At 39.8% G+C, this 12,046-nt stretch overlaps 1 protein-coding gene across 1 annotated transcript in view; it reads right to left on the bottom strand.

Moving 5' to 3' along the window:
- The window catches only part of GABRB1 (gamma-aminobutyric acid (GABA) A receptor, beta 1), a 369,308-nt gene that overhangs the window by 15,474 nt on the left and 341,788 nt on the right, over positions 1-12,046 (bottom strand). The window contains exons 6-8 of the mRNA XM_005853131.2: positions 4,550-4,687; positions 4,296-4,448; positions 604-848 (exon numbers count right to left, since the gene is read on the bottom strand). Coding sequence (XP_005853193.1) covers positions 604-848; positions 4,296-4,448; positions 4,550-4,687 — 536 coding nt within the window. The remainder of the gene's footprint in view (positions 1-603; positions 849-4,295; positions 4,449-4,549; positions 4,688-12,046) is intronic.

Raw genomic sequence — 12,046 nt, 5'->3', positions numbered from 1 at the left:
TGTGCTCTATTGTCTCATTTCCACTTCCAGAGTACAGTGCTTATTCACTTTAGTTCTCATTTATTTATCAAGCAGACCTGGAATTATTCTTTTGCATATAGTTTTACAACTATGTAGTTTAGAATAAAGAATAATGAACTTGAGGTTGAATTTTAGGTCCAGGTGTGATATTAATATATGTAAACATCAATCTAACTTCTTCCATCCTCAGTTTTCAAATATGTAAAATGAAGGAGTATTTGAGCCTTATTAAAGACAAACTAACATTTTTTTCCCCTGTTGTGGGAGCCCTGAGCACCATGCTGCTGCTAAATTTCAGAATATTGTTAAGAATATGAATCCTCACCCAAGGATATTTTTCCACTGAATTTTTGAGAGAGCGGAAGGGAGAAAGAAAGACACACATAGAGAAACATCGATGTGAGAGAGACACATGAATTGGTTGCCTCCTGCACACACCCCAACAGACCGAGGTGGGGATGGATCCTGCAACCAAGTTGCATGCCCTTTACCAGAATTGAATGCAGGACCCTTCAACCTGTAGTTCGACGCTCTATCCACTGAGCCAAGCCAGTTAAGGCTTAGGAATATTTAATACATTACCTGGACTTTATTCATCTCCAGTTTGTTCTTATCATTGGCACTCTGGTTTTGTTTGCCAGCTCCCTTTTTCCGGGGGCCTTTTCCGAAGAAGATGTAATTTACAAAGGCGTATTCCAGCAGAGCCAGGAACACAAACACAAAGCAACCCATCAGGTAAATATCAATTGCTTTGACGTACGGGATCTTTGGCAGGGTCTCCCTGAGGTGAGTGCTGATGGTTGTCATTGTCAGCACCGTGGTGATTCCTAGGAGGTGGAAAGATACAGCTTAGCTGAATGCACTTGTTAAGTTGCCCTTTTTAAGATTGAGAAGACAGATGCCATTCCCTTATTGAAGCCCGAGAATGATGGCGGTAATGCAATAAACCACTGGGCAGAAAGGGCAAACATTTTGAAAGACAAAACTGCAGACTCCCTACATAGTCCATGAACAAATCATAAAGTGGGATGTGGCACTAATGGAGAGTTAAAAACCATTAAAAATAATGCACCAAGAAAAAAGACAAGTGGATGGAAAGGCATATCAAAATCCCATTGATATGCCTACTGACTAATGCCTAATACCCCTCATTCTATTACATGTTACATCTTTCTTCTTCTTTCAGCATCTTATCTCCCTTCTAAATCTGTTTTGTGATACTAATCCCCACAGCAGCCACTACCAAGCTGAAAGTTGGTGACCAGTTTGAGGAAACCTACCTCATTCCATGATTCTGTAATGCACCTAGATCACAAGGTCAGTATTACATTTTAAAATAAACAGATAGAGACAACACTAAAAGAAGAAGCATATAGGAAAGTTCACGATTTTCATTAATCACTTGATTTATGTATTTTTTAGATATAATAAAATCTTGTTGCATTGGATTTTCAAATATTACCTCTAGTTTCTTGATTCCAGAACCTAGAATGAATTAGTTCCTTGGAGCCAAGAAAAGACTTCCTAAAAATTTCAACTTGGTTTTGTTAAAGAAGTTTAAGGCTGTAAGATCTTAAAGGGAAGATTTCACATTACCAACTTTGTTAAATATAGCATTCTTAACCATATAATATTTGTGTGACTGCACAATAACTATTTGGTATTGATGAAATGGTAATTGGAAAAAATAAGAAGTGCAAAAGAGGTTGGAATCTCATGTGCATAGTTTGTGCTGTAATACTAATATTACACATTTGTATAGTGTTTATAGTCGGTTATGAATTATCTTATTTGGCTGTTATAAGACCTTGCTGAGTGTGATAGGGCAGGTATATTATTTCCATTTTATAGTTGAATAAATATAAACTCTGAGATTATTTTGGTGTAGATCACACAGCTAGGGACAAAATAAAGCAAGGAGCTGTTAAACAAAGGCATTTAAAATAAAAGCAGAGATTAAAAAAACAACACCTGAAACTTGATGGCAGTCCTTAAAAATAGAGACAGAAAATATGAGTTGAATATTACAGACAAAGGAAAGCTGGCAACGGGTATGGAAGGTAGAAAATGAAAAGGGAAAAAAAATAATTTAGTACTCATTTGCTAATTAGATTATTCTAGTTCAGGGGTGGGCAAACTTTTTGACTCGAGGGCCACAATGGGTTCTTAAACTGGACCGGAGGGCCGGAACAAAAGCATGGATGGAGTGTTTGTGTGAACTAATATAAATTCAAAGTAAACATCATTACATAAAAGGGTACGGTCTTTTATTTTTTTTTAGTTTTATTCATTTCAAACGGGCTGGATCCGGCCCGCGGGCCATAGTTTGCCCACGGCTGTTCTAGATAGATTCCCTGATTTGACTATTCAACATTAGGAAAACAGATAAAGTAGGAAGTCAAGACTACCATACAAAAAGTTAAATTGGCTTAGATGGGTGATGAGCTCAATTGTGCTGCAATGATATGACATACCATCATGAGTGGTCTTACTTTTGAATAAAATTTTAAATTTCACCTAATATAATTCTAGCTAATAACAAACAATTCATTTACAAATCCACTAATTGTATTTCTGCTTTCACTCCTTGGTTTAAATTTTTAAAGCAAGATGGGTTAGTAAATGAATGTCTTTTCTAGTTAGATAAGTATTAAAATACCACAGGTTTTACATCTCAAAGTACAGGTTAAGTCAGCATATTTATATGCTGATATCTCTAATCAAAATATCATTAACTTTGAGGATAGAAGTGTAGGGAAAACCACAATTTATGACCTGGGTAGTTGTTATTCCCCACTCTGGACATCATTCAGTGAGTTTTCCTTAACCATAGCATACATATATTCATATTCACATTAAAGTAACATGCAGCTACATACATATTATGTAATAAACTATTAGTTTACTTTTCTTAGTCTTGGAATGTTCAAAAGTTAATGAGGGACTGTCAGCACTTGACTTTATGAGCTTTATGTACCCAGCCATTAGAAATAAACTGGAGAGATGACAATTAGTCTAGGCATGATAGGGTATCTGATCATCTTACCAGTTCAGTAATCTCGGAAGAGAAGAGATGTATGTTAGCTTAGCCAGAAATTATGCTCGTGTGTGTGTGTGTGTGTGTGTGTGTGTGTGAATAAGCCCCAGAAAGTGGTAACTGAAATGGCTCTATGATAAAACAATGAGACAGATCCACATATGCTCAGATTCATCAAACAGACTATACATTCTAACTTTCCAAGGAACCATTTAAAGTCTCAAATATAGCCTTACAGCTTGCAGCAACTACTCAACCATGGCAAGATTAATTCTGAATTTTTCCCCCCAAGATGAAAACCATTTTCATTCTGTGCTGATCACAGAATAGAGCTGTGAATTATCTGTGCCTAGCTCATTAATATAGCTGATGAATTATCTGTGCCTTACTCAAGTATGATGAGCTCCATTTAAGGGAGACTCAGATCAATAAGATTTAACTTTAGTTAATGTTCGAGAGAATTTCCCAACATTCAACATAGCTTGGTAATAGTCATGACATCTATCTTTCTTCAAATCCATTTGAGAATAATGCACTGTAAATATTCTCCACTGCAGAAAGTAGGAACTGAAGAGAAAATCATCACACCGCTAGTAAAAATTAGTGTAATAAGAATTTAAAAAATATACTCTAAGAAACACTTACATAGTACTGAACATACTCTAAGATCCTTATTTAAGAGCAGTATTTTTAGCAAAATGCTGAAAAGGTATGGCATTGTAAAATCTCAAGTATGATGAGCTCCATTTAAGGGAGACTCAGATCAATAAGATTTAACTTTAGTTAATGTTCGAGAGAGGGTATTTCCCAACATTCAGCATAGCTTGGTAATAGTCATGACATCTATCTTTCTTCAAATCCATTTGAGAATAATGCACTGTAAATATTCTCCACTGCAAAAAGTAGGGACTGAAGAGAAAATCATCACACCGCTAGTAAAAATTAGTGTAATAAGAATTTAAAAAAATATACTCTAAGAAACACTTACATAGTATTGAACATACTCCAAGATCCTTTTTTAAGAGTAGTATTTTTAGCAAAATGCTGAAAAGCTATGGCATTGTAAAACATTCACTCTGTAAGAGCTTACACTTAGGTGCTTTATCATCAAGGACTCTTATGTTAGTTGCATTCTTTGGATTGCTATGAGAGAAGACCCTTGTCTATAATTCCAAACACTGGTTATTTGTTTAAAGCTAAACCCCACCAGCTCTCTGTGGTGCTGGCAGTGCATTACCTAGTGCGACTCTGGCTGCAGAAGCATCATAGTTGATCCAAAAAGACACCCAGGACAGAATTGTAATCAGTGTGGAAGGCATGTAGGTCTGCAAAATGAAGTAACCGATGTTTCTCTTTAGACGGAAACTTAGTGATAGTCGTGGATATGACCCTGAGTTGAAAAAAAAAGAGAAAGAATCAGATCATCACTTGGTTGAAAACATCTTCTTTCGTTCGCAGTGCCCTAGTTTATTTTGGAGGAAACATCCTCACCTGTTGTGAACTCCACCTTCTTGGACACCATCTTGTAGTCGACAATTGAAAACTGAGGAAGCTCAATTTTATTTACTCCGGTTACTGCTCCCTCTCCTCCATTCCAGTAAAACTCAATGTCATCAGTAGTATAGCCATCTGAAATCAAGAATATAGCATAGTTAAATAGAGTCCAGTTGGTCTACAGTGGTCGGCAAACTGTGGCTCGGCAAACCGCGGCTCGCGAGCCACATGCGGCTCTTTGGCCCCTTGAATGTGGCTCTTCCACAAAATACCGACTTCTGTGCATGGGCCACAAAGTTTCAATTGCACTGTATGTGCGCGCCCGCACGTGGTATTTTGTGGAAGAGCCACACTCAAGGGGCCAAAGAGCCGCATGTGGCTCGCGAGCCGCAGTTTGCCGACCATGGGTCTAGGAGTTCATTTGAAGACTGGGAGCTGCTGAAGACACAATTCCCAGCAAGTGATGGTAAGATGACTGTGCTTTAAATCAGGATTCTAAGTAGAGTTGTAGTGAAATGCAAATTTCCCCCAATTCTCATTATTCTACAGCTTAGGCTCATCAGAGGGGACTGAGTGCACTGTGGCTGAGATTCTAGTAAAGATGAGCCATGCCTACAATGCTGTTCTTTTTATAGAATCGAATGGACATTTGTGTGATTATGTGACTGTGTGATAATGGAAGCCCTAGTGGAAGGGGTGGGCCCCGTCAGAAAGGCATAGCCTTAGGAACCAGCAGCTGGGACCAGCCTGTGTTTCTATCCACTTAACTCAGATCCACTGAGTCTGCTCCCTGCCAGGATGAAGGAAATGAGATTTCAGGATCATTTGGACCTTTCCCTCTTCATAGTCATAAAAGTGCCTTTCTATCACAGAATCAGATCAGTCAAAAAATTCACAGTCAATGAGATAGAAACAAACCAATTGGCCTGGAAGAAGAAGTGCTGGTGCCAGGCTTGGGGGAAGTTTCTCCCATGGACCTTTTTTGTCGGATGAAAAATGCCCCAGCATCAACCATTTAGGAAGCTGGCATGAGAAATAAGCTTTTTCAAAAAGATGGATGGAATCAACATAGAGTTTAGTTTTAAAAAATCCTTTAAGAAGCCAAGACAATATATCCAAAATTTCAAGTTGTCTTCTTGTCCGACTAGATCTGAGTGTGGATTTTTCACTAGCCTGTCTCATACCCTTTGCTCACCTGTATGTGGGCCTGGGTGGTCTTTCATTCAGGCAGGTGTTTGGCAGGCTCCTCACCTTGCACAAATGAATAGCTCACCTATTCTGAGCTAGACTGAACACGAGTTTTCTTTTAGTTGACAACATAGAATATTTGAATTACAAGTATTTGTTAGGGAGAAAGTTCTTAAACCCAGTATCTAGTAACTCTCTGTGGAGAGAAACATTATTTATAGATCAAAGCCTACATACCAACCTTTGCCCTCATCTCAATTTGGGGCTGGATTCATTCACCTATAGTTTTTGACCTCATTATGCCTGTCATTAGCTTGATGATGATCCTGGGTGTCCCCTCTCTAGTAGGCAGCACACATACAGGGCTTATAGAACACAACTTCTATATGCTTCCCAGGAGAGGCACCTGCTTGCTTACATCCCCTTCCCGAGCGCTCTAATGTGGGCTTTGCTGACTCTTCTGTGCTGCCATGGACAACTCTGGACTCAACCTCTTGTCTTCCTAGACATCCATCAGGACTCCTGCTGAAGCATACAACACCACCACCTTTAAACTGGCAAGGCAAATGAATGGACATTATATTCGATATTCCAGTACACATATATTGAGTGCCTACTATGTGTCAAGCACTATTCTAGGTATTAAGCATGTAGAGTGTCTAGGAATAGACCTAGTTCTGCTTTCCAGGATCTCATGATCTAACAGCAGTCTCAGCAAATTGTCGACCTGAGGGAATTAGAGATGGCTTTGCAGAGGGTTTGGCCAGATGGCTAGAGCAGACCTGCCGGCAGAGAGATTACTTATTACATAGAGTGAATAACATAAAGGAAGCTGCTGTCAGTGTCAAACTGATTTACTTCATAAAGTTTATTCAGTAAGCTATTTAATTTTAGCAGGAAAAAGGAAACTTGCAGGGCAAAGTTGAATACATACGAACACTGTAACATCCTTAAAGATTTCAGTATGCAAAGGTAAAACTGAGCTGAGAAGAATAAAATGATTAGGTAGCCATGACGGAGTGTAGGAAGAAGTGTGGACAGATACCCAAGGCAACTAGTCACAGCCCTTCTTGCCCACAATTGCCTTTTATCACTTAGACAATGTGCTCACCTTGAACAAAGCACAGAACCATGCTGAATTTTACTTGCTTTATCTGTCTTTCACCCACCAGGCTCTGAGTTCCTTGATCAGGGACTGGTTCTCATTCCTTTCTATACCTCAGTGTCTATGTACCAAGCTCCTAGCATATGGTGGTATCCAATAAAAGTATGTAGAATATTGCATTCTTGCTTCTCATCATCAAGACTCCCGGCTTTGTGTTATCAACCTTAACTTTACAACCAGGCACTAACCTATGTACATGTCTCTACTCATTCAACGAGTAGATATTTATTGAGTACTGAGTAAGTGTCAGATGGTGGAAACGTCCTGGGAGTATAAAACTGGCCTGCCTCTTGTCCTCTTGGAGCCTGCAAAGAGTATCTTAAATGTTATACATTTCACAAAATTCCTTCCATGGCAGGTATCTGTCTGGACTGGCTTCCGTTAGCATGTTCTCATCTCCTTTAGGAAAGATAAAAACTACAGCTTCCCTTGCAACTATGGTTGTGGACATGATTTAGGTTCCCTGGATCAGACAGAGTTAAATGATGTCAGAGGTGGTGTTGGAGGCACTCATTTGTTGGTGCAACTCCTACAATATAAGTATCTCTGGACCCAGGAATTCTGGTTTTAGCTTTGGTGGTCCTCAAGTCAACACCAGCTTCCTGATTGTGATGGAGCTATCTGTAGGACAGTCCGCACTGTGGTCTGGGAGTCATTTCCAGTGGCCCTGCCTGGAGCCTACTACTTTAGTTCTTTAATTTTGTAAGCACTACTTCTCTGTATTAAATCTCTTTCTGCTTAAGCTAGCCAAATGGACTTTCTTTATCTGCAACAGAACTGCATTCTCTCTTCTAGGGAAGAATTATTTGCTCCAGGTTTGGGATTACCAGGGCTTTACATTAAAACCTCTGTTGTGGGTTGTGCCAGCTATTCATTTGGTGTTTCTGAATCTCATATCTTGCTTTCTACACGTTGCTCTGCACTGTTGGGCCTAGGCTCCCTGTCTCTCCAGCTTCATGTTAGGTGCTGTCTTTCGGAAGAACTGGCTGGAGATTAGAAGGTGGAGGGGAGGGAAGGCTCTTGGTTCTGGCTCTGGAAGTGGTGGTGCTGCAGTTGCTTGTGATTGCTGCCAGGGCAGTGCGGTGATTTTAGACTCTCACAGCTGAAGAAGGGGCAGCACCTCTTTTTGCAAGTTCATAGACATCTAGAATAGCATCTCTCATAGGAACACAGCAGATTCAGGCCCATGGGCTCCAAGACAGGGCTATTAGCAGCTTCTGCCCTTTGCACTCTTTTCTCCTCCTTCTTTTTGCTTTTCCAGCCTTTCCCATTTTGTAACCAATTCTCTCAATTAAATTCTCTTTTGAAAAACCTTGAGTGGTTTCTGCTTTCCTGATGAGATCCTGTCAAATATACAGTATATCGTAAATGCAAATATTTTATCTATGTATATAACTGTGTTTACCTCTGCCTTTGTCATCTCTATGGTACTAGTATATTATTATTATACTACTAGAGGCCTGGTGCACGAATTTGTGCACAGGTGGGGTCCCTTGGCCTGGCCGGTGATTGGGGCAATTGGGCCATAGGAGGTTGGCCAGGGGGGAGGGGCCATGAGAGGTTCCGATTAGGGCCGATGAGGCCAGCCGGCCGGAGATATGGACCATGGGAGGTTGGCCAGCTGCAGGAGGTTGGCTCTGGGAGCACACTGACCACCAGGGGGCAGCTCCTGCATTGAGCATCTGCCCCCTGGTGGTCAGTGCGCGTCATAGTGACCAGTCGACAGGTTGGTCATTTGGTTGTTCGGTCGCTTAGGCTTTTATATATAGATGTTATATTATATTATAAAGTTTTGAAAGCAAGGACTTTTTTTTATTCATTTAAAAAAATTCCTGATGCCTAGAACAGATTTTGTCTATAGTAAGTACCCCATGCATATTTTTGAATGAGTGAATTAGTGAATACTCTTTGCTGCTTAGAATTCTAACCCTGATGCCTAGAACAGATTTTGTCTATAGTAAGTACCTCATGCATATTTTTGAATCAATGAATTAGTGAATACTCTTTGCTGCTTAGAATTCTTATTGTCCCAAACCACTAACCTGATATAGGTAACTTATTTGGTAGAGTTCATGAGCTACATTTATTCCTTGATAAAGACGATTCTGCTCACAGGGGGCTTATAGGTAGATCTAGGCGCCAACAAAATGGAAAACCTGCTTGTTAATTTTAGGCTGAGTAACGAAGTGATAAATTACAACCTCAAGCTGGTTTTTGAGTTATAGAATCCTAGGGGAGAAACATAAGCGATAATTAGAGTTGAGAGTCCAGAGATGGCTTGCAGTTTGGAGGTGAGAGGGGTGGAGGCAGTGGTGGGCCAAAACGGCACTCCTCAATGTCTCCCACCTGTGAAGAGTAACAGAACACCTCAAGGCCATGGACAATCAAAAAGCTGGGATATGGCTATCAATCAATCAATGCAGATTTTAATAGTATTCAGCAGTTTATATGGTCAGTGGTCTGGGTCTAGATTTCCAAGCTCACTTGCACTTTGTTTAACTAAAACCCGTTAGGCTTAGTGTTCAAGGCACTGAGATAATTATGGATGATATGGAGGGAAAAAAGAATGCTCCCTCCATTTCTGTAGAAGTTTGAGTTCTCCTGGGAGCCATAATGGCAGCTGGATTCAAAGGAAAGAATAAAGGCCTACAAATACACTATTATTCAAAGGTTACACAAGAACATTTGCTACAGAGAGAGAGAACATCAATTTACTCACACCTAAACAACCTATTTACCAAAGGTTTTCCTTTATGAACCAGTGGCTTCACACAGTGTCTCAAAGCTCAAACACTTGGATACCAAGGATGTTGTTTCCTAGCAACAGTAACTACATAGAAGCTCTCAAATTTTCCTCTCAGCCCCCAGGGACTTCTTAGTGATGCAGAAAGTACAGATAAAATTAAGTTGATGTCAGTGGATAAAGATGCATGGAGCTAGTACAAATGCAGAAGTGTCTGGATGTTATTGTTCTTCTTTGCTATTTGAAACACTCTATTTAGAATGCATTTTCTAATCTGAAAATAAAAATTGCTCCCTGCTGTGCTTAATAGAGCTAGGAGGATGGTCTAAAATTGTACTTAACTGAATTTTAGATAATGTAGAAATTTAAGCTTTTAATCCATGAGTGAGCCTAAGTAAAATGTATATCCCTTTGTGGAGCAGCCATAGCCTCATCTTTGGTTTCATGGTGTGGGGCTTGATTGGCTTAGGCCAATTATCAAAATATCTTCTCTATGGTATTTTGCTATGGTGATTGGCTCATGGTTTGGCAATAGACAAGCCTAAGACAACTAGTTCATAGCAACGCCCTAGCCAAATTAATTGCTTAAAAATAGACATGTGACCCAAGTTGGTCCAGTCCTAGAGAAACCCAGGACTTTTGTCCAAACGTTGGAGGGCAGAGATCTCCCCCTTGCTTTTAGCTGTTGGCAAATAAGAAATGCTGAGTGGAGAGAGGCTGAGCTAGTTACAAGAGCCAACAATGAACAATGTCCCCTTCCTGTTTTCATAGTCATTACTAGCACCTAATTGAAGTAAACTTGTGATCAACATTTTGGTTTTTTTTCTTTTTTAATGAATTTATTGGGGTGATATTGGTTAATAAAATGATATAGGTTTTAGGTGTACAGTTCAATAATACATCATCTGTATATTGCATTTGTTGCGCTGTGTGTTCCTGCCCCAAGTCAAGTCAACTTCTGTGATCAGCATTTCAACTGTGGTTAGAAAATGACCCAGTGAAATAACCTTAGTTGTCTGCTACTCCCCATTTCCTTCTACTCCTCCCACGTGAGGGCAGAAATATTAGAAATTTCTCAGTATCACTGCTCTGTATATGTGCAGATCCTTTCCATGCCAAGATGATTAGATATTTGTAATTGTGCATCTAGACAGAGGATAAGAAATACAACTGGATCAAAGAAAGCCAAGTGGCTCCCTATCTGTTATAACATTTATTCTAAAGGCTATTTGAGATTCCTTTCTCACCCATATCTGTATCTCCATGATATCCTAAGAAGCAGCAAGAAAACCATGGAAGCCAGATTTTTAAAGTACTCTAACAGCACTGAAAACCCCTAAGTACAAATCTATTCAACAATCCATAGACTGTTTGTCTTCTACTTGACCACCCACCTTCTGAGTGGTAAGTCATTCAGCTGTTAGAGATGGCCATCTCACTATTTTCTCAATTAACTCAGTAGTTGATTAGGATTTTAGGTAATAATTAGAGAGCATGACCTTATAATAAGTAAAAGTTCATCTTCTTGGAAAGCATTCACCACCTGATCCTTGTCTACCCCAGTTTGCTTTTCTGCCCCTTGAAGTGTGAAGTCCTAAGCTGAGAAGTGGGCATGTCTGCCCATCTCTTCTTCCTCGGAGTTATCTGGCTCCTTTCCCTGTCTTGACTCACTCCTGAGGTTACTCCTGCTCTGGTCGTTGAGCCACTTCTGACTGGTTTAGGAATTAAACAGCAACAGATTTGGAATTACTTCATGTCCTTCAGATTTAGAATCTTAGAGTCCAGACGTGGTTCCTGGTTTCCTAAGCATCCTCTAAGAGGCCCCCTGATTTCCAGGCAGGCCTAGGACCTGATTCACCAGGAACTAAGTCAGATTCTCAGGTTTTTCCCATTTTAGGCAAGCCTTGGCATCCCCTATGTTTGGTCAACATGTAAATTCTCAGAATGACTTTTCTAGAGTCTGCTAATTCATATCTCTTTGCTTAACACTGTCCCAGCGGTTCTCAACCTGTGGGTCACCAACAATGAAAATACATCCTGCATATCAGATATTTACAGTACGATTCATAACAGTAGCAAAATTACAGTTATGAAGTAGCAACGAAAATAATTTTATGGTTGGGGTCACCACAACATGAGGAACTGTATTAAAGAGTCGCGGCATTAGGAAGTTTGAGAACCACTGGAACCTTGACTACCCCAGATTATCCTCGTTTAAAGTCATTTGGCCCCCACGCACTTTTGCTTTTGGATAATAAACCTTTGCACAGTATAACAAACACATTAAAATGCATTCACAGTCATGTTAAATATTATTTACATGTCACTATAAAAGCTTTAGATTGCAGCTGACTTGATATCACAATGTTATATTAGTTTTAACATTGTAGTTTTCTTT

This window comes from Myotis brandtii, unplaced genomic scaffold (assembly GCF_000412655.1).
Source record: "Myotis brandtii unplaced genomic scaffold, ASM41265v1 scaffold10, whole genome shotgun sequence".
In the NCBI taxonomy this organism is placed as follows: Eukaryota; Metazoa; Chordata; class Mammalia; order Chiroptera; family Vespertilionidae; genus Myotis; species Myotis brandtii.
This window is presented reverse-complemented; position numbering and strand designations above follow the sequence as displayed.